Source organism: Canis aureus, chromosome 1 (genome assembly GCF_053574225.1).
Source record: "Canis aureus isolate CA01 chromosome 1, VMU_Caureus_v.1.0, whole genome shotgun sequence".
Classification (NCBI taxonomy): Eukaryota; Metazoa; Chordata; class Mammalia; order Carnivora; family Canidae; genus Canis; species Canis aureus.
In genome coordinates this window covers 110314433-110337489 of record NC_135611.1, presented here as the reverse complement: position 1 = coordinate 110337489, position 23057 = coordinate 110314433, and the positions used below count along the sequence as shown (strand labels likewise).

The window sequence follows — 23057 nt, the reverse complement described above, 5'->3', positions numbered from 1 at the left end:
AGGCAGGAAGAGTTAGGGAGGGGAGGAGAGAAGTCTCCAGATTCTAACACCCATCACCCTCTTGCTCTCTGTAAGCTGGGATAAGCGCTCAAAAAATACCTGAATGGCTTGTCAGAGTTGCATTCATTAGTAGTTCTCAAACTAATTGGATTGTCTGCTTCCTCTCCCACATCCTGCTGCTATCCTAGCAGCTCTGATTTTGCTAGCCAATCAGTGTCAGCTTCACAATTTCACTTACCACCTGGATTATTTTCTGGAAATTGACTCCCCTGAGGTGGGGTGTGTGTGTGTGTGTGTGTGTGTGTGCAAAGGCGTTAAAAAGGATTACTTTTGCCTCATCCTAAGAAATACAAGCATACCTCGGAAATATTGTAGGCTCCTTCCAGACCACCACAATACAGCAAATCTAGCAACAAAGCAAATCAGATGAACTTCTCGGTTTTTCCAGCGCGTCTAAAAGTGAAGGTTACGCTATGCGCGTGCGCTAGTATGACGTCCAAAGAAACAACATATATACCTTAATTTTAAAATATTTTATTGCTAAAAGATGCTAACCGTCATCTGAGCTCTGAGTTTTAGTCACTGATCACAGAGCACCATACCAAATGTAGTAATAATGCCAAAGTTGGAAATATGGCAAGAATTACCAAATGTAACACAGACACAAGTGAGCGACTGTTGGAAAAATGGCACCAATTGACTTGCTTGACACAGGGTTGCCACAAACCTTCAACTAGTAAAAAATAAAAAAAGCAGTATCTGCAAAGTGCAATAAAGCAAAGCACAATAAAGCGAGGTATGTCTGTATTATGTGCACAAGTGTAGGTTTTTTTAGGTACTAGCTGCAGTTTTGGGGTACTAGCTACATTTTAATCAAGTTAACACACCATATAGAATCATTAAAAAGGCTATCCACATATCTCCTAGAATTGCCTTTAAGCCATTCTTCAGGAAACACCAGTGGGGGGATCAAGAGTTCTGGCCAGAGTCCAGCTTCAGGTGGCTGAATTGGGATTGGCCGCTGGCAAGGTTAGGGAAAGTCCCTAAACTTCTCAGGAAAAAAACAGAGACCCCTGGAGAGTCTGCTTTTCATTGGGCAGGTTCAAGTTTAAAGGAAAACCAGTAAAAATGTTTAGCATGGTGCCTGGCCCAGGAAAGGAGCACCATACATGGCAACCCTGCTTTTTGAGCTGCCCATTAACTCAAGGATGCAACCCTCTTCTGTGTTGGGCAATGCTGAGGACACAGCACTGAGCTAGGTACAGGCCTTGCTTGCCCTGACAAGGCTCATCCTGGTGATGGAGGCAGACAAATCAATTTAAGTTTACTCAAATGATTATTTAACTGGATTTTCCCTGCCTAACTGATGGGGTGGGTAGAGATTGCCAGGAAAGCCTTTTCTGAGGAGGTGAATATTTGAGTCGAGACCTGAAGAATGACAATGGAATGCAGCTGTAGCCTCCTACGTTTTTGTGCCCATTTTACAGATGAGGAAAAAGAAGGCCCACACAGTTGGCCAGGGTGGCACCAGGGGCTGGGCCAGGTAGGACCGGATCCAGGGTGGTGGTTATTAGCTACTTTGCTACTCTGCTTTGCAGCAGGTTTAGGAGTAAAAAAGAGAACCAGTTCTTGCCTTCCTGAATCTGGGGGGTGGGGATGGAGGAACTGGCTTTAAACGGATAAAGGCATGTGTTCAGTTAGGGACCACAGGATACTAGACAGTAATTGAGGCAGACCCATCCTAGCCTGGAGGAGGATATCCAGAAAGTTCTCCTGGAGATGACACTTAGAGGTGTCAGAAGGATGAGTAAGTAGGAGTAAGATTTGAAAACAGGACTCGATGGCTTTCAGGAAAGGCCAGCTTCCAACTTCAAGGGGAGGATGCCACGTGTTCATGGAGGGGTGGGGCAGGCGTCAGTGCTGAAACCCCAGGCCTGTCTCGGAGCCCAAAGTAATTGTATTAAAAATAAGTTTATTCATATCTTGTCACCACGGGGGAGAAACGAGGGGGATGGGCCCTGGAGGTCAGACACAGCAATGGGAGGCAGAGGGCCCCACCTATACCTCCCATGAGAACTCCACCCCCCCTCCCTAGGGTATAGGCTGCTATATCCTTTGCCATCCATATTCTGATGTGTCTCGAGACTCCCACCCCCTCCAAAGTCTGGATCGGGGAAGCGAGGAGGCCACTACGGGTCAATTCTCTTCAAGTCAAGACCAGGAGTTGTTAGGGAAGGGGGTTATGTGCAGACCCGAGAGGTTCCCTCCGAAACCCACAGAGGGCAATAATAAATAACGTAAAATTGATGGCTTAGAAGTTAGGGTTCAGGGAAGCAGCCAGGCAGACAGCGCTGTACTGGAGAAAGGGCCGGGGCACCCATCAACGAGGTCCCCTGAGAATCAGGCACTAACTAGTATAGGGAGTGGGGTGCTTGTGCCCCTGCAGCAGGGGAGCTGGGGTGCAGCTGAGATGGGGAAGGTGCATTGCCCTCCTCCACTGGGCTAAGCTGGGGGGAGGAGGTGCAGGCAGAGGAGCCCAGACAAGCTCAAACCCAACAGCAGATTTCACGGAGATTTCCATCGCCCCCGCCTCTTCCGTGTAGGAAAGCCTTTCCTCCTCTTGTGTGGGGGTGAGTCATGGGGAGGAAGCGGGGCTGGGGGTGGCCGGGGGGTCCCCTCCTCGCTCCTAGGGGCAATGATCACCCCCCTGGCTGCTACCACCGCTCCGTCCACCACAGCAGCTACCACAGATACGGGCTCAGGGGTGATCTCCACTTTGGGGGTAGGTGGGGGCAGGACGGGCCTGGGGGGTGGGGGTGGGGGTGGGGGTGGGGGCAGGGGTGGGGGCAGCCTGTCGACTGGGGTTCCGGGCAGAAGAGGCAGTAGGGCGCTGAGGGCCTCACTCAGCTTGGCCAGTCCCTGCTGAAGGGTGCCAGCCAGCTCCCGGATGGCGTTGGCAGTCTCCTGCTGAGCCCGCAGGAAGTCCAGAGAGGGGTCTGGGGCCGAGGGCGTGGGTGTTGGCAGTGGAGGAGGTGGTGGGCTGGGGGACGAGGGTGCCACATGCACCTGCTGAGGTGCCTGGGGTGGTGGTGGCAGCGGCGGCGGTGGTGGAGGGGCTGGGGGCGGTGGAGACAAGGCCAGGCGGGGCAACTGGACCCTCTGCAGGGCTGGAGGGGGCGGGGACTCACGCTCCTTCGGTGGGGGGCAGCCACCTTCCTGGGGACTGCAGGAGGGCCGGGCCCACTGCTCAGGGCTGCTGGAACCCCCCTTGCTGTGGGCTGGTGTATCTGTAGAGAGAGAGATGTAGGTAAGGTGACAGTGACCCCCCCCACTGCCATCTTGATTTCCCCTTTTCACTTCCCACCCACCCAGGCCCCAGAGCCATCCTTTCAAAACCCAAGGCAAATCAAGCCTCGGAGGAGAACACAGGGGAGAGAGTCAATATATTTAAGGACCACCTGGTGGCCGATGCCAGCCTTAGTGGAGACAGGGTCCTGGAAGTCCCCTGCTGAGCCAGTCAGCACCAACATTCTAGAAGGCTCTGAACGCTCTAGACACTCCCCCCATCACACACCTCTCAGGCTGCATAAGCTGGGCTCTGTCCTATCAGGTGGTAGGAGTTCTATCTCAGCTGTGTCTGTACCAGTTCAACCCCAAGCCTGCTGCGCTTCTCCCTGACTCCTCTCCCCCGAGATTTCATTTATGCTCAGGAACTTGTACAGTCTGCAAACAGAGGCTCCCAGGTTTCCTGGCCCAGCCTGAAACCTCTCCTCCAGTTGTGTACACAGCATACCCCCTCCGTCATCTAGCCAGGCCTCAAATTCTCTGGCCCAGAGCCGAGCTCCTGGTCCTCCATCTCCCACCCCTCCCTCAGCCATCCCAATCTCCCCTGATGACAGCTCCTGTCTTTCCTGTCACTTGGGCCAAAATCTTTCACTCCTTTTCTCATCCAGGACACTGTTGTCCATGTGCAAATGTCACTGGCTCTGCCTTCAAACTATTTTAACATCCAACCTGTTTGTTCTGTCCACCTCCACCTCCACGGCCCCTCCTAGTCCAGCCACCAGCATCTCCCACCTGGGACTACTGACGTCCCACCAAAATAACATGTCAGCTATGCTACCCACAGAGGACCACATAGCCTATGATCCATTTATATGAAATGTCCAAAACAGGCAAATCTACCAGAGACAGAAAGTAGATTAGTGGTCACCTTGGGCTGGGCAGAGCTGGGGATGACAGCTAAGAGAGGCAGGGTTTCTTTCTGGAGTGATGAAAATGTTCTAAAATTGATAGTGATGGTTGTACAACTCCATAAATATGTGAAAAGCTACTGCATTGTTCATGCTTTAAATGGGTGGTCTTTCTCTGCTCAAAAGTTCCCTGGGGTTCTCATCTCTGAGAGTAAAATCAAAGCCCTCGAGGCCCCCGAGACTCTGCACAATTTACCCCACTGTCTCCCTGACCTCATCTGCACCCTTCCCCTCTGTATCGCATTCACCAGGCTCCAGCCACCTTGGCCTGCTTGTCAACCCACAAACACAAGAGGCCTGCTCCTGCCTCAGGGCCTTTGCACTTGCTGTTCCTTGGCCTGGAAAGCTCTTTCCCCAGATACCTGCCTGGCTCCCTCCCTCAGCTCCTCTGCTCCAATGTGGCCTCCTTGGGAGGACCTTCCATGACCTTCTGTCTACAGTAGCTCCCGTCTCTGTCCTTTTCTCTCTCCTAACCCTACCTGATTTCTTTTATACCACTTAGCTCCACCTGGCATGGGGTCGCTCTGTGTTTGTTGTCTGTCTCCTTCTCCTGATGTCAGCTCCATCAGGCAGGGCTTTGTTTTGTTCACCGCTGTTTACCCAGCGCCTAGAATAATGTCCAGCACAAAATTTTTTATTTAATGAAAAAGGAACTGTGGCTTCCAGGGAGTCAGCACTGACTGGGGCACTGGGCCCCAGGTCCTTGCTGCAACCCGCCCACAGGCCCCCAGAACCCACGGGGGATCAGTCCAGCCCCTCCTTAAGGCTGTAAGGCCTCAGCTCTTACCCCTTTCTTGTCCCTCTTCCTTGGCTTAGAGCCAGCATACATGCAGTTCCCTCCACCAGGAGCAGCCCCATTGCATGGCCTCTTGGCCAGCTCAGATACTCCTTCCTCAGGGAAGCCTGTCTCCTGCTCCAAGGCCAAATCTGATCTCCCAGCTCTCCTGTCACAGACACAGCCAGCCACCTCTAGACTTAAATGCTGGGCCCAGCCTCCCTGGGCCAGCCAGGTGGGGGAGGCAGGGGAGGTGGGGAGAGAGGTGATAACCAGAGCTAACACTTGTTGGACAGTTTCCTGGCTCAGCCCCAGGCAAACCAGCTAAGCTTTCCTCCTATAGTATTTTGGTGCTTCTTCTTAGCTATTCTCTGGGGGTAGGTGCTGTCATTATTAACCCATTTTACAGATGAGGAGACCTGAAGCCCCAAGAGATGTCACAGTGCTAGTGAATGGGAGAGGAGGGATTTGAACCCATGCTCTTAGCCACTCCTTGGACCAGGCTGTGGGCCCAAGGGCAATGAGCCTCCCTCATAAGGGGTGTAGGGACTGCAGCGACTCTGCAATACTGCTCTTCTAGCCTACTCAACAATAGAAAGTGGCCCAGCCTTTGTGCTCATGGGGGGTCACAGAAGGGTCATGACAAGATTTAAAAGGATTTATTTGCAAACTTTGGGCCTCAATTTCCCCATCTGTAAATAGGTATGTAGTGAGCAAAGGACCAAGTGACTCAATAACCAGAACATCTCCCTGAGGGCCATCATAGGGATTATATGAATCACCCCAGGCACAGGGTTTAGGCCTCTGCCTGGCAAACCCTGTGCCTGGCACACAGTAAATCTTCAATGCTGTTACTGTTGTTGTTGTTGTTGTTGTTGTTGTTTTTCAAATACTGGGTGAGAGGGAAATTATCCTTAGGTCTCCCTCTAGTGTCAACAGAGATGCCTCAGGCTGCCCCAGACATGGTTCCAGTCCTTCAATCACAGCAGTTCCTCTTTTATGAGTTTACACGGTGGGTAATCTCTGTGTGAGGTTCCAATCAAGGACACTTTAAGCATGTTCCTGCCTCAGGGCCTTTGCATGTGTGGTTTCCTCTAGCTGAAGCGCTGTTCTCCCAGATAGCTGCTTGGCTCAGTTTCTCTCTTCAGGTCTCTGCTCAGATTCCACCTTCTCAAAGATGCCCTCCCTGACTACCCTACATATAGCAGCCCCGACATTCATCACTCACTATTCTCTTCACATGCTTTATTTTTCTCCTTAGTTTTTTTTAATCAAAGATTTTATTTATTTATTCATGAAACACACACACACACACAGGCAGAGACACAGGCAGAGGGAGAAGCAGGCTCCCTGCGGGGAGCCCAATTCAAGACTCGATCCCAGGACCCCGAGTTCATGACATGAGCTGAAGGCAGATGCTCAATCACTGAGCCACCCAGGTACCCCTTTTCTTTTTAGTTCTAATCATCTCCTGGTATATGATCTGTTTGGGGGCTACTTGTTTGTGGTCTGTCTCCAATAACTGGAATGCCAGCTCCATAAGGAAAGGGAAATTGCCTTTTTCCGCACTGTATCCCCAGCATCTACCACTATGCCTGCCTGGCAACAGGTGCTCAATTTGTATTTGTTGAATGAATGAATGAATACAATAATTGTACAACTCTTGAAAAAAAAATTAAGGTTGCCATCTCCATTCTGGTTCAATGTGGCCATTTCACAGAAACGATGAGGTTTGATATTCATACTGATAACAAGGGTCCCAAGTGATTGTGTCTCTCTCTCCTGCCCAAAATGGCTTTCAGGCCTCCCAAACACCCTGAAGATAAAAAGTCTAAAGTGCTGACCTTCACTTACAAACTGCCGGTGATCTAATTCCGGCATATGCATTAACTCTCAGTCAGTATCAATCATTCCTGATATTTCCGGGCGGTCTAGCCTAGTGGTTAAGTGCATGCACTGTGAGTTGGACACAACTCGTATTTGAGTCCCAATTCTACTACTTACTTGCTGTGTGACCTTGGGTAAGTGAATGAACCTCTCTGAATCACATAGTCCTGAACTTGTTTGATCACTTCCATGACCTTCTCTTTCTCAAAACCCTTCGGTGACTTCTTACAGCGATTGGGATAAAACCCTCACCTCAGCCTAGAAGCTGCTGCATGGTCTGGCCTCTGCTGACTTTTCTGACCTCTTCTCAAAAACATTTCCTTTCTTCAATCTTTTTCACTTTCCCCTTCCCCTAAATTGGAAACTCCTCAATTCCTAAACTGGCTAAGCTTTCTTGTCTCAAAGCCACTGTACATGCTGTTCCTTCTCCCAGGAACACTCCTCAGCTCCTCATTCTTGCTCTGTGTCTCTGATGTCTCTTCCTCCAGGAAGCCTTCCTTCACCTCCCAGTCTGGGTCAGGTGCCCCTGCTGGACTCCCACAGCTCAGCCCCAGGAGGTCAGGGCTAGGGATGTCTCAGGCACCATTGGGTCCCCAGCACTGCCCAGCACAGGGCAGATGGTTGGGGAAATAGCTGTAGAAGAAAGAATAATCCAAAGTCAAGGCTAAGTGGAAGTTTTTGTACTCTGTTCTCCACACTTCCCCTACTCATGGCATGACCTTGTGCAGGAGACACCAGCCGTACTAAGGAATTTTCACATATTAACTCATCTAATCTTCACAACAAGCTTTTGAAGTAGGGACTATTTTCTTTCATCCACATTTTACAGAGGCAGAAAGTGACCTGCAGTAACTTACCCAGAGTGACCCAGCTGAGTGGCAAAGTTGTGACTGAAGCCTGGACAGTCTGCCTCCATCGTCACTACCCTATGTTGCGTTTAATGAAATCTTGAATGTGCCGGGAATCCTGGGTGTGTGGACTCTGGAGCCAGACCTCTTAAGTCTGCGTTCCATTCATGACTCACAATCATGAGCTGTGGGACTTTGGGCATTTTCTGAGCTTCGGTTTCCCCATATTTAAAATAGGAATAATTACAGCACCCACCGCACAGGGTTGTAGTGAGGATGTGATGAGCCACGGAAAGGGCTGGGGAACAGTGCGGAGCACGCGGCTGACTTTGCGACTGTCTGCTCTGGGGAAGGTGATGCTGGAAGGAACTCACCTGCCCGTCGGTCGTCCCTGCGGTCCTCGGACAGCACGTAGCGTTGGGCGCCGGCACTCGGGGCGGGCGGCTGCGAGGAAGCGGCCCCGGAGGGCTGCTCGGCCCCTGCACCTGCTGCCGGCCCCGCCACGCCCGGCCCCAGGATGGCAAAAATGGTCTCCTCCTCCGCCGAGAAGGCGTCCTCGGCGGCAGGCCCCGCGCCCTGCGTGGAGTGCGGCACGCGGGCCAGCTTCTCCTTGGTGCGGCGCTTGAAGTCATTCCAGCGCTTCTGCACCTCCTGGCCGGTGCGCTTCCAGCTGGTGATGCCGTTGATCTTGGCCGCGATGCCGTCCCACACACGCCGCCGCTCCGCCACGCTCACCCGACGGCTCTGCGCGCCGTAGAGCTGCGGGTAGTGGGCGCGCACCTCGCGGATCAGGATCTGGTTCTCCTCGAACGAGAAGCGCGGCTTGCGCAGCCGGGTGGTCTCCTCCGCCTCGCCCGCCGCCGCCGAGGCCATGGCGCCCCCCGACGCCGCCGTCCGGCCGCCTGGCGCATGGGGGGGCGCCGGCGCTGCGGGCACAGGGCGCACGGCGCTGGCGGGGGCTCGGCGTCCGCGCGCCGCCCGCCCCACCCCGGCCGCCCCGACACCGCCTCCTGTGTCCCCGGGGCCAGGGGTTGCGGCGTTGAGTGGTTGGGGGCGACGAGCCACGCGGGACATTCGGAGTGCCTAATAATAGCTGACACCCGCCGAGCGCTCCTCCGGTGCTTCGCGCGGCGCAAAGTGCCACGCCGAGGAGTTGACGGAAATTGGGGGAGGGTCTGGAGGGGTGGAGGGAAAGGAGGCAAAGCGAAGGAGGAGAGGGTGTCTGCAGGAGTTAGAGGAGAATGGGGCGACAGGAGAATGAGAAATGGAGGGGCGATGAGGGTGTCTCGGGGGTCGAAGCAGCATGGGGGTGATGGGGGTCAGGAGATGCTGAAGGAGAGATGCAGCAAGAAGGGGGATCTGGAGCAGAGGAGCGCTTTGGGGGTTCCGGGGCAATAGGACGTCTGTAAGAACGGTATTGAGAAGGGGTCCTCAGAAGGGATGCCCAGGATTAACGGTGAACTGGGGGCTTCTAGGACAGTGGAGGCGCGGGGACTATAAAATACGAGGGATTAGGGTATGCGGGGATTGTGGGGGCTCTGGGGATTGCCAGGAATTAAGAGGAGCTCCGGGAGAAATGGGGTCCGGGAGTTAGAGGGGACAACGGAGGCGATGGGGGACTCCAGGAAGAGTGAGGGTCGTGGAGGATGGGGACCGAGTCGAGCCGCGGGTCACTCACCGGCGCCGCCGCAGCCCCCGCCTGCCCGTCGGTCAAGGCTCGGGCTTCTGCGGCCTCTTCCCTCCCCCCTCCTCTCTCTGCCCCCTCTGGGCCCCGCCCCCGGCCGCCCCAAGAGCCACGGCGCAGGCGCACCTAGCGCCAGTCAGCCCCCAACGCCCTTACCGCTTGAGTTTCACGCCCCTCCCACGGCGCAAGCGCAGAATTGCTTTCCAAGGGCCTCCTCGAGCCGGGCTTAGCTGCGCAGGCGCAACATTAGCGCGGCGTTAGGTTCCCTCACTTGAAGCCACAGCCGCGTACGCGCAAAACTGTCCACGCATGCGCGCCCTCGCTCCCCCTCGCTTTGGTACCAGGGGCTCCGTGTCTGCGCAGGCGTAGCAATCCTTGGAGGAGGTGGGAGAAATGGAGAGCTCGCTGAGAACGAGCGGCGTCCTCGCCTCTCTGACAGTCTTCCTACCTAACCCTCTTACTATACTTGGGTATCTTTCTCTAGGAGAAAGGGGAGGGAAACGGCGCTGGAGGGAAGCGCTCCGTTTCCATGACAACGGCGTGGGTGGCGTGGGGGCGTACGAAACCCCGATTGCCGCCCGCGGGTACTTGCCCCGGCGCGGGGCTGCTCTGGATCCGCCAACCAACTATTACCCGTTGGGGCGGGGCACCCTGGGGATATTCCACCCCGGGCGAGTGCAGTAACCAGGGCAACCCGTCAACCTTCCAGCATTGCCGGGAGGTGGGAGGGGGGAGCCCGTCCACACACTGACGTCATGGAGCGGGGAGGAAGGATTTGGAGGGAGAGTCTGCAGGACTTTTACGGGAGGGTGATCCTGGCGCAGGTATGACTTAAAGCATGCTCGGAGGCAGCACTGAATCTAGAACACGGGTTGGGTGAGCTGGAGGAAAGGATGATGGAGTTAAGTCGGGCCGAGAAATGCATTTTGCATCTTGCAGGAGTCCTCAAGGTCATTCAACAAACGGCGCTTCATTCATCTAGTCAACAAACAGTTACTGAGCACCTATGTGGTTCCAAGTGCAGTGAACACGAGAGACAAACATCTGTGCCTTCATGGAGCTCACAGTTGGGAGTAACAGACAATAAGCAAAATAAATAAGATACATAAGTGAGGAGGTGATTGATGAGTATTACGGAAAAAATGGAGGTAGGAAACAGAGTTGGGGAGTATGGTGCTTGTGGGCATGTCTGTAATTTGAAAATAAGGTGGCCAGGGGAGACCTCCCTGAGAAGGTGACATTTGAGTGAACAACGTGAGGGAGGTGAGGGACCCGGTGAAGCCAGAAGCAGGACTGTGTCTCCTGTGTTCCCGGAACGTTGAGGCCAGTGGGGAGGGCAGGGCAGGGAGGTAGATGGGACTGTGTCTCCTGTGTTCCAGGAACGTTGAGGAGGCCAATGGGGAGGGCAGGGCAGGGCAGGGAGGTAGATGGCACAGGGCTCATGGGTCCCTGTAAGGACACTGGCCTTTACAGGAGTTCGAGTCACAGGAGGACCCTTGAGTAGAGGAAGGACATGATCTATCTAACTGTTCTTGGTTTAATAGGATTCCTCTGGGGGAACTGAATTTAGGAAGCAAGAGTGGAAGCTGAGTTGAGGAGAGAGATGGTTCAGGAGAGAGGTGGTGATGGTTCCAGCTGGGGTGGTAGCTGTGGAGGTGAAGTGAAGTATAGTTGGGTATAGGAAGTGGGAGAAAGAAAGGAGTCCAGGATGACTCCAATATCTTTGACTTAAGCAACAGGAAGGTTGGAGCTACTAGAAGCAAAGATGGGCAGAGCTGCAAGAGGATCGAGAGTTCAGGTTTGCCCAAACTTGAGGTGCCCTTCACTCAACCAAGGACAATTGTCAGATCGGCAGTTGGATATTTGAGACTGGACTTAGAGGAAAGGTTCAGTCTTGAGATACAACTTTAGGAGATGTCAGTGATTAAATGACATATAAATCAGGGCACCTGGGTGGCTGAGTGATTGAGCATCTGCCTTTGGCTCAGGTGGTGATCTCAGGGTCCTGGGATCGAGTCCTGCATCAGGCTCCCTGCATGGAACCTGCTTTTCCCTCTGCCTGTGTCTCTGCCTCTCTCAGTGTGTCTCTCATGAATAAATAAATAAAATCTGAAAAGAGAGGGTTTTTTGATTGATTGATTGATTGATTGATTGAAGGGGCTTATTGATTGATTAAGATTTGGAGAGAGCCAGCCTCAATGATCCTTTCTAGCCCAGCAAAGGGGTCTACTGGAAGGGGGCCTGGGATCTTAAGAGGTTTATGTAAGATAGGAATTGTAATACTATGTTGTAGGCCAATTTAGGATGATTCAGAAGAAGGGAGGTTGATGGTGCACATAAGGGAGAGGAGAGTGTTTGGATCAATGTCCTGGAATGGGCATGGTGAGTGGGACCGAGGGCAGGAGTGGAGGGTAGTCTAAGGGGCAAGGGCTGTTCAGCCACACAATATAGTGGGAGGGGAGAGGAGTTCCTTAGATTGTCTCAGGAGAGTAGAAAGAAGGGTCTGAGATGACAGGGAGGTCTTGAGGTTAGGGAAGAGACAGGAGAAAGTGTTGAAAGAATGAGTGAGTACCCAGGGAAACAGACAATAGACCCAGTCATTCAGGGTTACTGGTGTTGAAATTGAAGTGAGATCGGGTTTTCTCTGATCACATTTCTCTGAGTGCAGGTACACAGTGGGTAACAAGCTGACTTTCAGCGGGGCTGGGTTTATATGAGGTCCCACCATGTGTCTGATGAGGGATCAGAGTCCAGGGGTCCGGGACAGCCCCTGCTGAGCGTTATGGGCAACATTAAGGAGCTTGAATACAATCCTACAGGCCGTGGGTTCTGAGCAAGGAAAGATACGGTCTGATTCGTGCTTTAGAAAGATACCCCCCAACCCCACTCAGCTGTATAGAGAATAGGTGGGAAGGGGAAGATTATTGGCTAGACTCAAAGGAGAAATCTGGGACAGGGGCAGAAAGGGGATAGAAAGAGGGGAGGAGGGGACTAGGCAGGGATGGTGCAAAGGGTAGAAATGAACTGGAAGACATCTGAGAGGTAGTATGTACAGGGCATGTAACTATCGGTCTGGGGAGGGGAAGGGAGCCCTCTAGGTGACCGTCAGTACTCTGGTCTAGGAGTGATCCTGCCACAAGCCAAGGAAGGCCCAGGGCAGCTGAGGCTGCAGGAGACAAGGAAGAAAGCAAGGAGGCAAGAGAAGAGGCATAGAAGGATCCTCCCCCAGAGCCTTCAGAGGGAGCGCAACACCGCCAACACCTTGATTTTGGATTTCTAGCCTCCAGAATGGAGAAGAGTACCTTTGTGTGTGGGGGTTTTATAAAAAATATTTATTTATTCATGAGAGACACAGAGACAGAGGCAGAGACAGAGGCAGAGGGAGAGGCATGCTCCCCAAGGGGAGCCCAGTGTGGGACTTGATCCCAGATTCCAGGATCACAACCTGAGCAGAAGGCAGGTGCCCAACCGCTGAGCCACCCAGGCATCCCTACCTTTGTGTTTTTAGTCACTGTTTTTTTTTTTTAGTCACTGGTTTGTGATACTTTGTTATGGCAACTCGGGGAAAATTAATATGCTGGGCATCAAAATGAGGCACCCAGGATGCTGGTGACACCAAAGAAGACTGGTTTGGGGGGCTGTGGAGCTCATGAGAAGGGCTGGAGGCAGGGAGCTGTGGGCAGAGGTGAGGCGTGGGGAACCCCGGGGTGTGTGTGTGTGTGTTTGTGTGTGTGTGTGTAGGAGGTCAGAGAGCAAGGCCCTGCGATGGGGCATAAATCAGGGAAGCCTTTCTAAGACATGTTTTCCAAACTGTGGGTCCTGAAAAAATGTTTAATGGGATGCAACAACTATTAAAGATACAAAATAGGGCAGCCCAGGTGGCTCAGAGGTTTAGCACTGCCTTCAGCCCAGGGTGTGGTCCTGGAGTCCCAGATTGAGTCCCATGTCGGGCTCCCTGCATGGAGCCTGCTTCTCCCTCTACCGGTGTCTCTGCCTCTCTCTCTCTGTGTCTCTGAAGAATAAATAAATAAAATCTAAAAAAAAAAAAAAGAAACAAAATAAAGCAGAATAGGAAAAAAGACTGCGCGGTATGGAGATAAGATGCATCTCAGGATAGTGGAAATTGCTCAACTCCAGAGGCATCCTGTCAGGGTTCAAATTCTCCCTCTCCTTGTTATGTAACCTTGGACAGGTGACTTAACCTCTCTAGGCCTTACTTTTCCTCTCCAGAAAGTGGGGGTTAACCTCAGAATCCACCTCATTGGACTGTGATGGGTCACTAGGTATCAAGTATTTGAGCAGTTCCTGGTGTGTAATAATTGTCCTATTATTATTACTACGATTATTATTTTGTGAAACTTTTGCACCAGGTGTGTGTGTGTGTGTGTGTGCGCGCGCGTGTTGAATCAAGATGTGAAATGGACTTCTCACTATCGTTTGCAGTAAAAAGTGAAAGGAGCTGAATTTAAGAGAGGACGTTCTCAGCTCTCTTCCTTAAACCTGTCAACTAATTGGATCAGGCCCATCCCAATGATCCAGGATAATCTTTCTTAAAGTGAACTAAACATAGACTTTAATCACATCTACAAAACACCTTCATGGCAACACCAGGATTTAGTGTTTCAATAGCTGGGGACTGTAGCCTCGCCAAGTTGACACATGAAACTGACCATTGTAACCACAGACATAATAAATGAGCAGTAAAGCATGCTAGATGGTGGAAGGTGTTAGGAGGAAAGAGAAGTAGAACAAGGTAAGAAAGATCCAGAGTGTGGGGATGGGAAGGCCTCACAGAGAAGGTGACATGTAAGCAAAGAACTGCAGGAGGCAAGGAAGGTAGCCATGTGGCTCTCTGGGGCAAGGGCAATCCAAGGAGGGGAAAGGGTAAGTGCAAAGGCCCGGTGGCAGGAATATTCTTGGAGCATTGAAGGAAGAGGGAGGGAGGAAAGAGTGGGTGGAAGAAGAGGTCCTGGCCTCTCCCTGCCTCCAGCCCAGAGAGAGGCCAGGACTTGGGCTTTTACATAGTGAGACAGAGACCATGGAAGGACTGGGCTGAGGAGCAGCACAAGCAGACTTGTTTTTAATGGGATCACTTATGTTGGGATTTGACATGTACTCTGGAGGGTCAAGAGCAGAAGCAGGGACACGAGGGACAAGGAAACTTATCAGTCATGGTGGGGATCAGGTAGGTAGTAGTGGGCTGGGGGCAGGTGGTCAGATTCTGGGTGAATTCCGAGCCAATAGGATTTCTGTTTTGAACATGATGAGACATCTGGGTGGGTATTGCATTGGCAGGGGTGCATGATGAGAGTGGAGTCTGGGAGAAAGGTTTGCATTTGTCAGAATGACTGACAGAGGAGAGGGAAGGGAGGGTGGGACGGGAGAGGGCAGAAGGAAGAAAGAAAGGAGAAGAGAAAGAAGGCGGGAGGAGACCAAAAGGACAAATGAAAGACACATAAAGCAATAGGAAGGGAAACCCAAAAAGTGATCTCTGGGCATGCTCAATGCAGATTAAAGTTAATACTTTAGTTAACAGAGCTACCTTTTCCTGTCCTTTGTATAAAATCCTCCACAATGGCCCCAATTCTGGTCAACTGTGGAAATCAGCTTTAACTTCTAGTTCCAGCTCACCAGGACACGTGGACCTCCCACGGGGCCCAAATTCAATTTCCGAGACCCAGACACTGGCAGGCACCATGCATACGGTGGGAACCTGAGTTTCAGGGATTCAACCTCAGGCTTGCGCTACTTCAGGGCACAGTGAGAACACTGTGGGGGTTCTAGATCCATCTTTAGTGGATCTGATTCTCCTTCCCCAGCGGAAGTGGGTATAGAACCTCCCCTCCTAAGCCCACAGTGGTTCTGGAAGGAGGAGGTCACTTCTAAGCACTTGCTTCTCTGCATGAAGTGCAGCCTCTGTCTCCTCTCTTCTGTTCTAGAAGGCACAGAGTGGGTGCATGAAGCCCCAGAGCAGAAGATTCTGGTTGCCCTCCCAGACCACCCTGCCCCTTGTGTGCTTGCCCTGAGTCTGGGAGGCTGCCTTGTGTGCTGACCGTCTGCCCAGCTGCCTTGTCTCTGTGTTCATGGGAGATGGAGGAGATGCTAGAGGATGCCAGCCCTCCTGCATCCTGGCTCAACGTACCCACACCTGCAGAGCTCCATGTGCCTCACTTCTGCCCGTGGCTCCCCGCCTCCAGCCTTCTCATGAGCTGATTGATTGATTGATTACGATTTTATTTATTTATTCATGAAAGACACACACACACACAGAGGCAAAGACACAGGCAGAGGGAGAAGCAGGCTCCATGCAGGGAGCCCGATGCAGGACTCAATTCTGGGACTCCAAGATCACACCCTGAGCCCAAGGCAGGCGCTAAGCCGCTGGGCCACCCAGGGATCCCTCTCTCTCTCTCTCTCTCTTTCTTTCAGATTTTATTTATTTTTCATGAGAGACAGAGAAAGAGAGAGGCAGAGACATAGGCAGAGGGAGAAGCAGGCTCCCTGCAGGGAGCCCGATGCAGGACTTGATCCCAGGACCCCAGGATCACAACCTGAGCCAAAGGCAGATGCTCAACCACTGAGCAACCCAGGTGCCCCTGTGTATTAGTTTTTAGGGATGCCTCAGTTTCCAAGGGCAGTCATAACAATACCACATAGTGTGTGGCTTAAAACAACGCAAATGTACTCCCCCAGTTCTGGAAGCTAGAAATCCTGAAACCAAGCTGTTGGCATTCCTGCATTCCCTCTGAAGGCTCTAGGGGAGGATCTCTCTTGCGTCTTGCAGCCTCTTGCAGCTCTGTGGCCTTCTTTGGCTTGTGGCAGGATCACTCCAATCTCTGCCTCTGTCTTCCTCTGTGTACCTCTTTCCTCTTATTTTTTTTTTAAAGATTTTATTTATTTGAGAGAGAGTGAGAGAGCATGCAGGAGCAGGGGGAGTGGCAGAGGCAGGTGGGGATCAAGGGGAGAGTCAGAGGAAGAGGAAGAAGCAGACTCCCTGCTGATCAGGGAACCCTGCACGGGACTTGATCCCACTACCCTGGGATCATGACCTGAGCCGAAGACAGATGTCAAACCGACTGAGCCACCCAGGCCCCTACTTTCCTCTTATAAGGACACCAGTCAAGTTGGATTAAGGGCACCTCATACTCTAGTATGACCTCATCTAAAAGGATTACATCTCCAATGACCCCATGTCCAAAGAAGGTCCCATTCTGAGGTACTGGGGGTTAGGACTTCAAAATATCTTTTTGGGGGGATGAAATTCAACCTATAACACCCCCTGAGCACCTGATACTCACCATGTCCTAACTGGCCCCTTACCCCCAGCCAAGATTTGCACCAGACCCCTGCATGTCATCCAGACAACTCCCTTCACCCTGGGCATCTAAGGAAGGCAGCCAGGATATTGTGACTCGTTGAAAGTCTGGGCTCAGTGGGGAGTTGGGTCTAAATCTGGTGTGGAGGTCACGAGAAAGCTGCAGGTAAGGAGCCATTGGCAGAGGAGCACGGAGCTCTGCAGGTGTGAGGTGCTGGAGGTGATAGAGGTCAGGGTCCATTGTTCCCTTGGCTTCTTTATGTTCTTCCCTTTTGTCATCTACCGTGCCACTCAATTATCTGTTGAACAAATGACTTAAGTCATTAAAAAAACAAAACCTGCAAGCTTGACAACCACTAATTGCTTATCTCCAGCTCTCTCCTCTGAGCCCCATCCCAGGTGTCCAGAAGCTTCCAGGATGCTTCAACCTTGTGAGGCGCTCATGGATGTCTCCAAGAGCCTCCCATCCTCCACACTCCAGATGCACCCTCGTATCTTTCTCCCTCAGTTCTCGGGGTCTGACATGCACCCCTCCACTCATTGTAATGCCCCCAAATACTGCGTGTACCACCACTTGTCGCTTTCTGTACCTGCTGCCCACACTTTGTCAGACGGGGTCCCTTTATTAAACTATGAAGCTCTCCATCGGTCCATTTGAAAGGCCATCGTCTTCCTGCTCCATGCAGCTCCCTCTTCTTCTGGGGCTCAACCTGCTGCCCAGGGAACACCATGGCTCCGGGGTTGGGGCATCTTCTTGTTATGTATCATTTGGTTTAACTTGGAGGAGGGGTCTCTACTGTGGACAGAGCTGTGTTTCTGGAAAAGAACCTGGGAGCAGAGATCCTTAACTGGGGTCTTTGGTTCTCTATGTGACTAGCATATATAGGGAGGGGTCTATGGTGCCACGCACAGTCTGAGGATGCACAATGAAGGTCAAGTTCTCACCAGGGTCTGCAAGATCCTCAACTCTCTGCCCACCTCATGTACCTCTCTGATCTTAACTCTTACCATACAGCTGGCCTCCTGCCACTGCAGGACCTTTGAATTTGTTGTCCCCTCTGCCAGGAATTCCCTTCCTCCAGATATTCTCTGCTTTCCTCATTTCGTTTGGGTTTTGCTCAAATGTCACCTCCACGGAAAGGCCTTCCCTGACTGCCCTGTGGAAAATAGTTTCTTCTTTCTCCCTGCATCCCTTCACCCTACCTTGTTTTCCTGCAGAGCACTTATCATCCACCATTTTATTATGTGTTTGTTGATTGATGGTCAGTGCACCTCCTACCCCACTAGAAAGTCAGCTCCATGAGGCCAGAAGTGTCATCTGCTTTGTTCACTGATATACCCATCCATGCCTAGAAAGGTGCCTGGCACAAAATAGGCGCCTAGTAAATATGTGTGGACCAGTGGGGTACAAGGTGCCCTGATGTTAGGGGTGCCTGGGTGGCTCAGTGGTTGAGCATCTGCCTTTGGCTCAGGGTGTGATCCTGCGGTCTTGGGATCGAGTTCCACATCAAGCTCCCTGCATGGAGCCTGCTTCTCCCTCTGCCTGTGTCTCTGACTCTCTCTGTGTGTCTCTCATGAATAAATAAATAAATCTTAAAAAAAAAAAAGAAGCCCTGATGTTATAAGTAACATTTTGTGCATATGGGCATTTCCAAGGGGCTAGGGACCATATTTTTCACCACCTCTCCAAAGAGCGTCTGGGAGTAGAATTTAAGAACTACCATAAAGTTGGTCCTGGAAGACCTGTGGTCTAGCAGGGTGGGAGGGGGGAACCCCAAGAAGGACATGGAGAAGGAATCTGGGGTTAGGTGTCTGCCTTTGGCTCAGGTCGTGATCCCAGTGCCCTGGGATCAAGTCCTGCATCGGGCTCCCTGCAGGGAGCCTGCTTCTCCCTCTGCCTGTGTCTCTGCCTCTCATGAATAAATAAATAAATAATTTAAAAATATTTTATTTATTAATTCATGAGAGACAGAGAGAGAGAGAGAGAGAGAGGCAGAGACACAAACAGAGAGAGAAGCAGGCTCCATGCAGGGAGCCTGATGTGGGAGCCGATCCCGGGACTCCAGGATCACACACTGAGCTGAAGGCAGGCGCGTGACTGCTGAGCCACCCAGGGATCCCAATAAATAAAAGCTTTAAAAAAAAAAAAATGGAATCTGGGGTTAAGGTGGAGGCTGAGACGTGGAGACATGAAGAGGGGCATGTGAAAGGACCCCAAGACCCCTTCCCTTTTTCCATGCCTTGGGGCAGACGTGGTTTCCTTCCCCCAGCCTCCAGGTGAGAAGACAGAACCAGAGTGACTTCAGAGACAACCAGAAACGCCCTTTATTCACTAGTGCTGAACACCCAGGGCCCAGCCCTGAGCCAAAAACGGAGCAACTTAAAAATCTGACCGGGGCTCTTTCTTTTCCTTGCCCCTAAAATAAAATCTAGGCAGTTGCCTTTCCCATCTGGGCACTAAAACCCCTTTCTTGTCGGAGCTTCATTGATTAAATGTTGGAGGACGAAAAAAAAATGAAAAAGAAAACTGGGAGAAAGAAAAAAGACTTTTAGCAAACTACCTTGAAAGGTGGGTGGGAGGCAGTGGAGAGCTGCCCGCCCTCCGGCTGTGGGAAACACCCATTGGTGATTTGCGGTTGGGGGTGTTGGGGGCGGGAGTGCAGTGAAACAGAATGAACAACAAGGTCTACCAGGGGGAGTTGAAGGATGTCAGCAGCGCACCCCAAGCTCTCCACTCCCAGATAAGCCTTCCAAGACAAGGTACCCCCCTTCGCCCCCCCCCTTCCCTGCCTCCTGCCGCATGCCTCCTCCTGTCCCCAGCTCCCGGTGGATGGGCTGCCCGGGCTGGGAAGGAACAATCCAGGGAGGTCCACGGTGAAACCATGAGTTCACATGTGGTGGCTGAAGCAGGTGGACAAAGCTGGTCTCAAGTCAGAATCACATCTTGATGTTCTTGGGCTAGAGTGTCCAAGCCAGTCTCATTCACTCTCTCCAAGTTCTTAGGCTGGGCCTGGGAGAGCACGCTGGGTCCTCTAGGTCCAATAATCCAAGAAGTCCACCAGGAATGGGATCATGGGGCTGCTGGTGACACTGGCCCCCAGAAAGACTAAAGATCCACAAACGGTGGTCCAGAAGGAGCCACCAGGCCTTGCAGTCCAGAGGGCAGCAGTCCTGCCTCACCAAGAATCCATAGACACCCCCAGGACAGAGCTCCAGGCCTGAGAGGCCCCGGGGGGCAGAGCTGGCGGGGCTCCCCAGCAGCCTGTTGTTTCAGGATCCCGCAGGGATGTAGCTCTGGGAGCCAGAAGTTCCAAAGGGCTGGGTGAGTCAGGGGGAGGGTCCAGAGACTAGGCAGGGACCAAACCAGGAGGGTTGGGGGTAGAAGGGGGGTAGGCACCTCCTGATCCTCAGCGCTTGACCTTGCGGCCAGCTGAATTGCGGCCACTGCGGCGGTACAGAGACTGCTGGCCGCCGTTGAGCGGACAGTACTTGAGCGTGTGAGCCTGGCCGCCGGTGGCCCCGCACAAGGGACACACATAATGCCGCAGGATGGGGCACACCACCACACCCTCTGGGGTCTTCAGCTGGTGTGAGGAGTAGACGTGGCGCGATTCCCCATTGTGCTTGCAGAAATTGCACAGGGTGGCCAGGCTTCGGCTGGCCCCCAGCCCTCCCACACCCTGATCCTGCCCCAGCTGGGGCCCAGGTCTCGGCTCCCCATTCCCTTGGGCCTCTGGCCTTTGCCCCCCACTCTGGATCAGTGCCAACACCACCTTGCTCAGGTTAAAGTAGTCCTTCCACATGTCGAAGGCTGGCAGCTGCATGGCTCCCAGGCGGAGGTGGTGGGTGGCTAGAGGAAGGCCAGGGCTCTGGGGCCAGTGGGCAGGAGCAGCAGGTGCTTTTCTGGAGCAGAGAGGAACTGCACCCCCTTTTATACTCCCCCAAAGACCCTTCTAAACAAAGGTGGAGCTTAAGATTTAAAGGGCCCACTCCCTGCCCAGGATCCCCATCTGACTGTAATCCCCCATGGAGATCGGAAGGAGGCCCTTCCCCTTGTCTCTGGTCCTTTCTCTGCTTCCAGGCTACCCTGTGACTTCTGGAAAGACCCTTCCTTTCCCTGGGCCTCAATTTCCCTATCCATTCCATAAAGTTCCATGTGTGCAAATGCCCCCTCGCTCCCCATCCTCATTTACCCCAAGGCTGGGGGCTGCCCTATACCCCAGAACCATTCCTAATAATAAGGTTTTATTCATTTATTCATCACACACACACACACACACACACACAGAGAGAGAGAGAGAGAGAGAGGCAGAGCAGTAGGCAGGAGAAGAAGCATGCTCCCTGTAGAGAGCCCTATGCGTAACTCGATCCCAGGACCCCGGGATCACACCCTGAGCAGAAGGCAGTCCCTCAACCACTGAGCCACCCAGGCGCCCCACATTCCGGATAATAATGACAGGTCCTTACCAGGAGCCCTACTGTGCTGCACCTGTGTGATCTGATCTCACTCTCACAACATCTATGCGGGAAACACAGTTAAGAGCCCCACAGGATAGACTGAGTTACCTGAAGCTCAGAGAGGGAAACTCGCTGGCCTGGAGTCACAGAGCATGCAAGCCACGGAGCTGGGACTCTGACCCAGGTCCTGAACTGGGAGCCCTCTATTCGACAGATACTTTTTGAGCGCACACTTCGGTGTTCAATGTTTTATACGTGAGATCTATGAACATGACTTGAGCCTCATAACCACTCAGGGAGGTGGGCATAATCACTCACATTTTATAGAGAAGAATATGAGGTTCAGAGAGGTTAAAGAATGTACTTAAGTTCACCCAGGAGGGAGATGGCACAGTTGGAATTTGCACTCATTTCCACTCTAGAAATGCTGGGAATTGATCTTAGAGGTAGCAGAGGCTCATGGCATGGCACAGTCTCACTTAGAGTGCTCCACCATGGCTCTGTGCATTGTCCCAAATCCTATCTGAGGTTGGCAGCTAAGAAAAGCCTTGCCTCTTGCCCACATCACCTCCAGGAATTCTTCTTCCACTAACCTCTGTCTCCCTGACATTTGTCTAGTGCAGAGTCATCGAGGCTCCTTAGGTCGGATGCTGGTCAGCAGTGACGACACTAATCTGGTGCCTATTTCCAGTCCATTGCGGGGGTTGGGGGCTGAGGAACAGCCAACAAATGAGAAAATAATAGACCCAAACCACTGAACTACATATAGACAGGGGACGCCAAGGGAGACTGGACTGGGGGAAGTGGCCTAGAAGCTGAGAGCACAAGGAAGAATCTTCCAAAAAGAAGAACACGAGACATGGAGGCCTGAAGTTTGGGGACAGCGAGGTGGGTGGAGTGGACGGAACAGAGTGAGAATCTCAAGATAAGCCATCCTGGTGTGCACAGGCTGGAAGCTATCAGACTGTCGATTGCTTTTAGGGGATGTTTTGGAAATGGTGGGGTCCTTTGGGTTTGTCACAGTGATTGGCAGTGTGGCTGGATTTACTGGGCATGGACTAGAGATGCCAGATACCTCAGCAATCCGCATGCTCTTGGGCCCCACTTAGCCACCCAATGTCCCACTGGACACCCATATATGTAGGAAAACCCATTTATGATGATCCAAGTCTAGAACCTAGCTGTGTCTTGCATATAAACACTAGTGCTTTTACGGTATTTTCAGATACACTGCCTTTTCCTGGAATGCAACCACTGTGTACATTGTTATTCAGAGCTATTCACTATTTCTAGAAGCCCCACCACCCGAGGCTATGCTGATTGTGGCAACTGTCCAAACAACACACAGTTTGCTCCTGTCTCATTTGTAGGAGTCGACACAGAGATGCTAGTATATGCCTAATGAGATGTGCTTTAGATTGGCCTTATTTGAGCATTCATACATGAGAATAGATTATTATTTTATTATAAATGGCTTTTATTTCCCCTTTGGAGTTCAGTTAGGACACAAAATTAATTTTTAAAAATACAACCTGTGTGTTCATGGGCTATAGTACCTATGAGTTTAATTTCTGAATATTATTTTTTTAAGATCTTATTTATTTGAGAGAGAGTGAGAGAGAGAGAAAAATCACAGACGGAGAGGGAGAAGACAGCCCTCGACTCAGGGCTCAATCCCGGAACCCCAAGATCGTGACCTGAGCCGAAGGCAGATGCTTAAGTGACTGAGCCATCCAGATGCCCCCTATTTCAGAACATCAGAGAGACATTTCAAAATGTTAGATAAAGCAAATGTTGGGTCTCACAGAGTGAAAACCAGGGATATAGGCCAAAGTCA

At 52.1% G+C, this 23057-nt stretch overlaps 2 protein-coding genes across 2 annotated transcripts; both read right to left on the bottom strand.

Moving 5' to 3' along the window:
• Nucleotides 1-518: 518 nt before the first annotated feature.
• On the bottom strand, nucleotides 519-9508 carry MYPOP (Myb related transcription factor, partner of profilin). Its single transcript, XM_077848039.1, has 3 exons — nucleotides 9442-9508; nucleotides 8138-8689; nucleotides 519-3287 (listed from the first exon to the last, which is right to left on the bottom strand). The coding sequence occupies exons 2-3, from the start codon at nucleotides 8634-8636 to the stop codon at nucleotides 2566-2568; spliced, it is 1221 nt and encodes a 406-aa protein (XP_077704165.1). The 5' UTR covers nucleotides 8637-8689; nucleotides 9442-9508; the 3' UTR covers nucleotides 519-2565.
• A 10064-nt stretch (nucleotides 9509-19572) lies between these two features.
• On the bottom strand, nucleotides 19573-20649 carry NANOS2 (nanos C2HC-type zinc finger 2). The gene has a single exon (XM_077863243.1). The coding sequence runs from the start codon at nucleotides 20584-20586 to the stop codon at nucleotides 20170-20172; it is 417 nt and encodes a 138-aa protein (XP_077719369.1). The 5' UTR covers nucleotides 20587-20649; the 3' UTR covers nucleotides 19573-20169.
• Between the last annotated feature and the right edge of the window lie 2408 nt (nucleotides 20650-23057).

Coding starts and splice junctions, on each gene's coding strand:
- MYPOP (XM_077848039.1), bottom strand. CDS start 8,636: ATGGCCTCGGCGGCGGCGGGCGAGGCGGAGGAGACCACCCGGCTGCGC. Junction 3,288..8,137: donor CAGGGACGACCGACGGGCAG/GTGAGTTCCTTC, acceptor CTCTCTCTACAG/ATACACCAGCCCACAGCAAG.
- NANOS2 (XM_077863243.1), bottom strand. CDS start 20,586: ATGCAGCTGCCAGCCTTCGACATGTGGAAGGACTACTTTAACCTGAGC.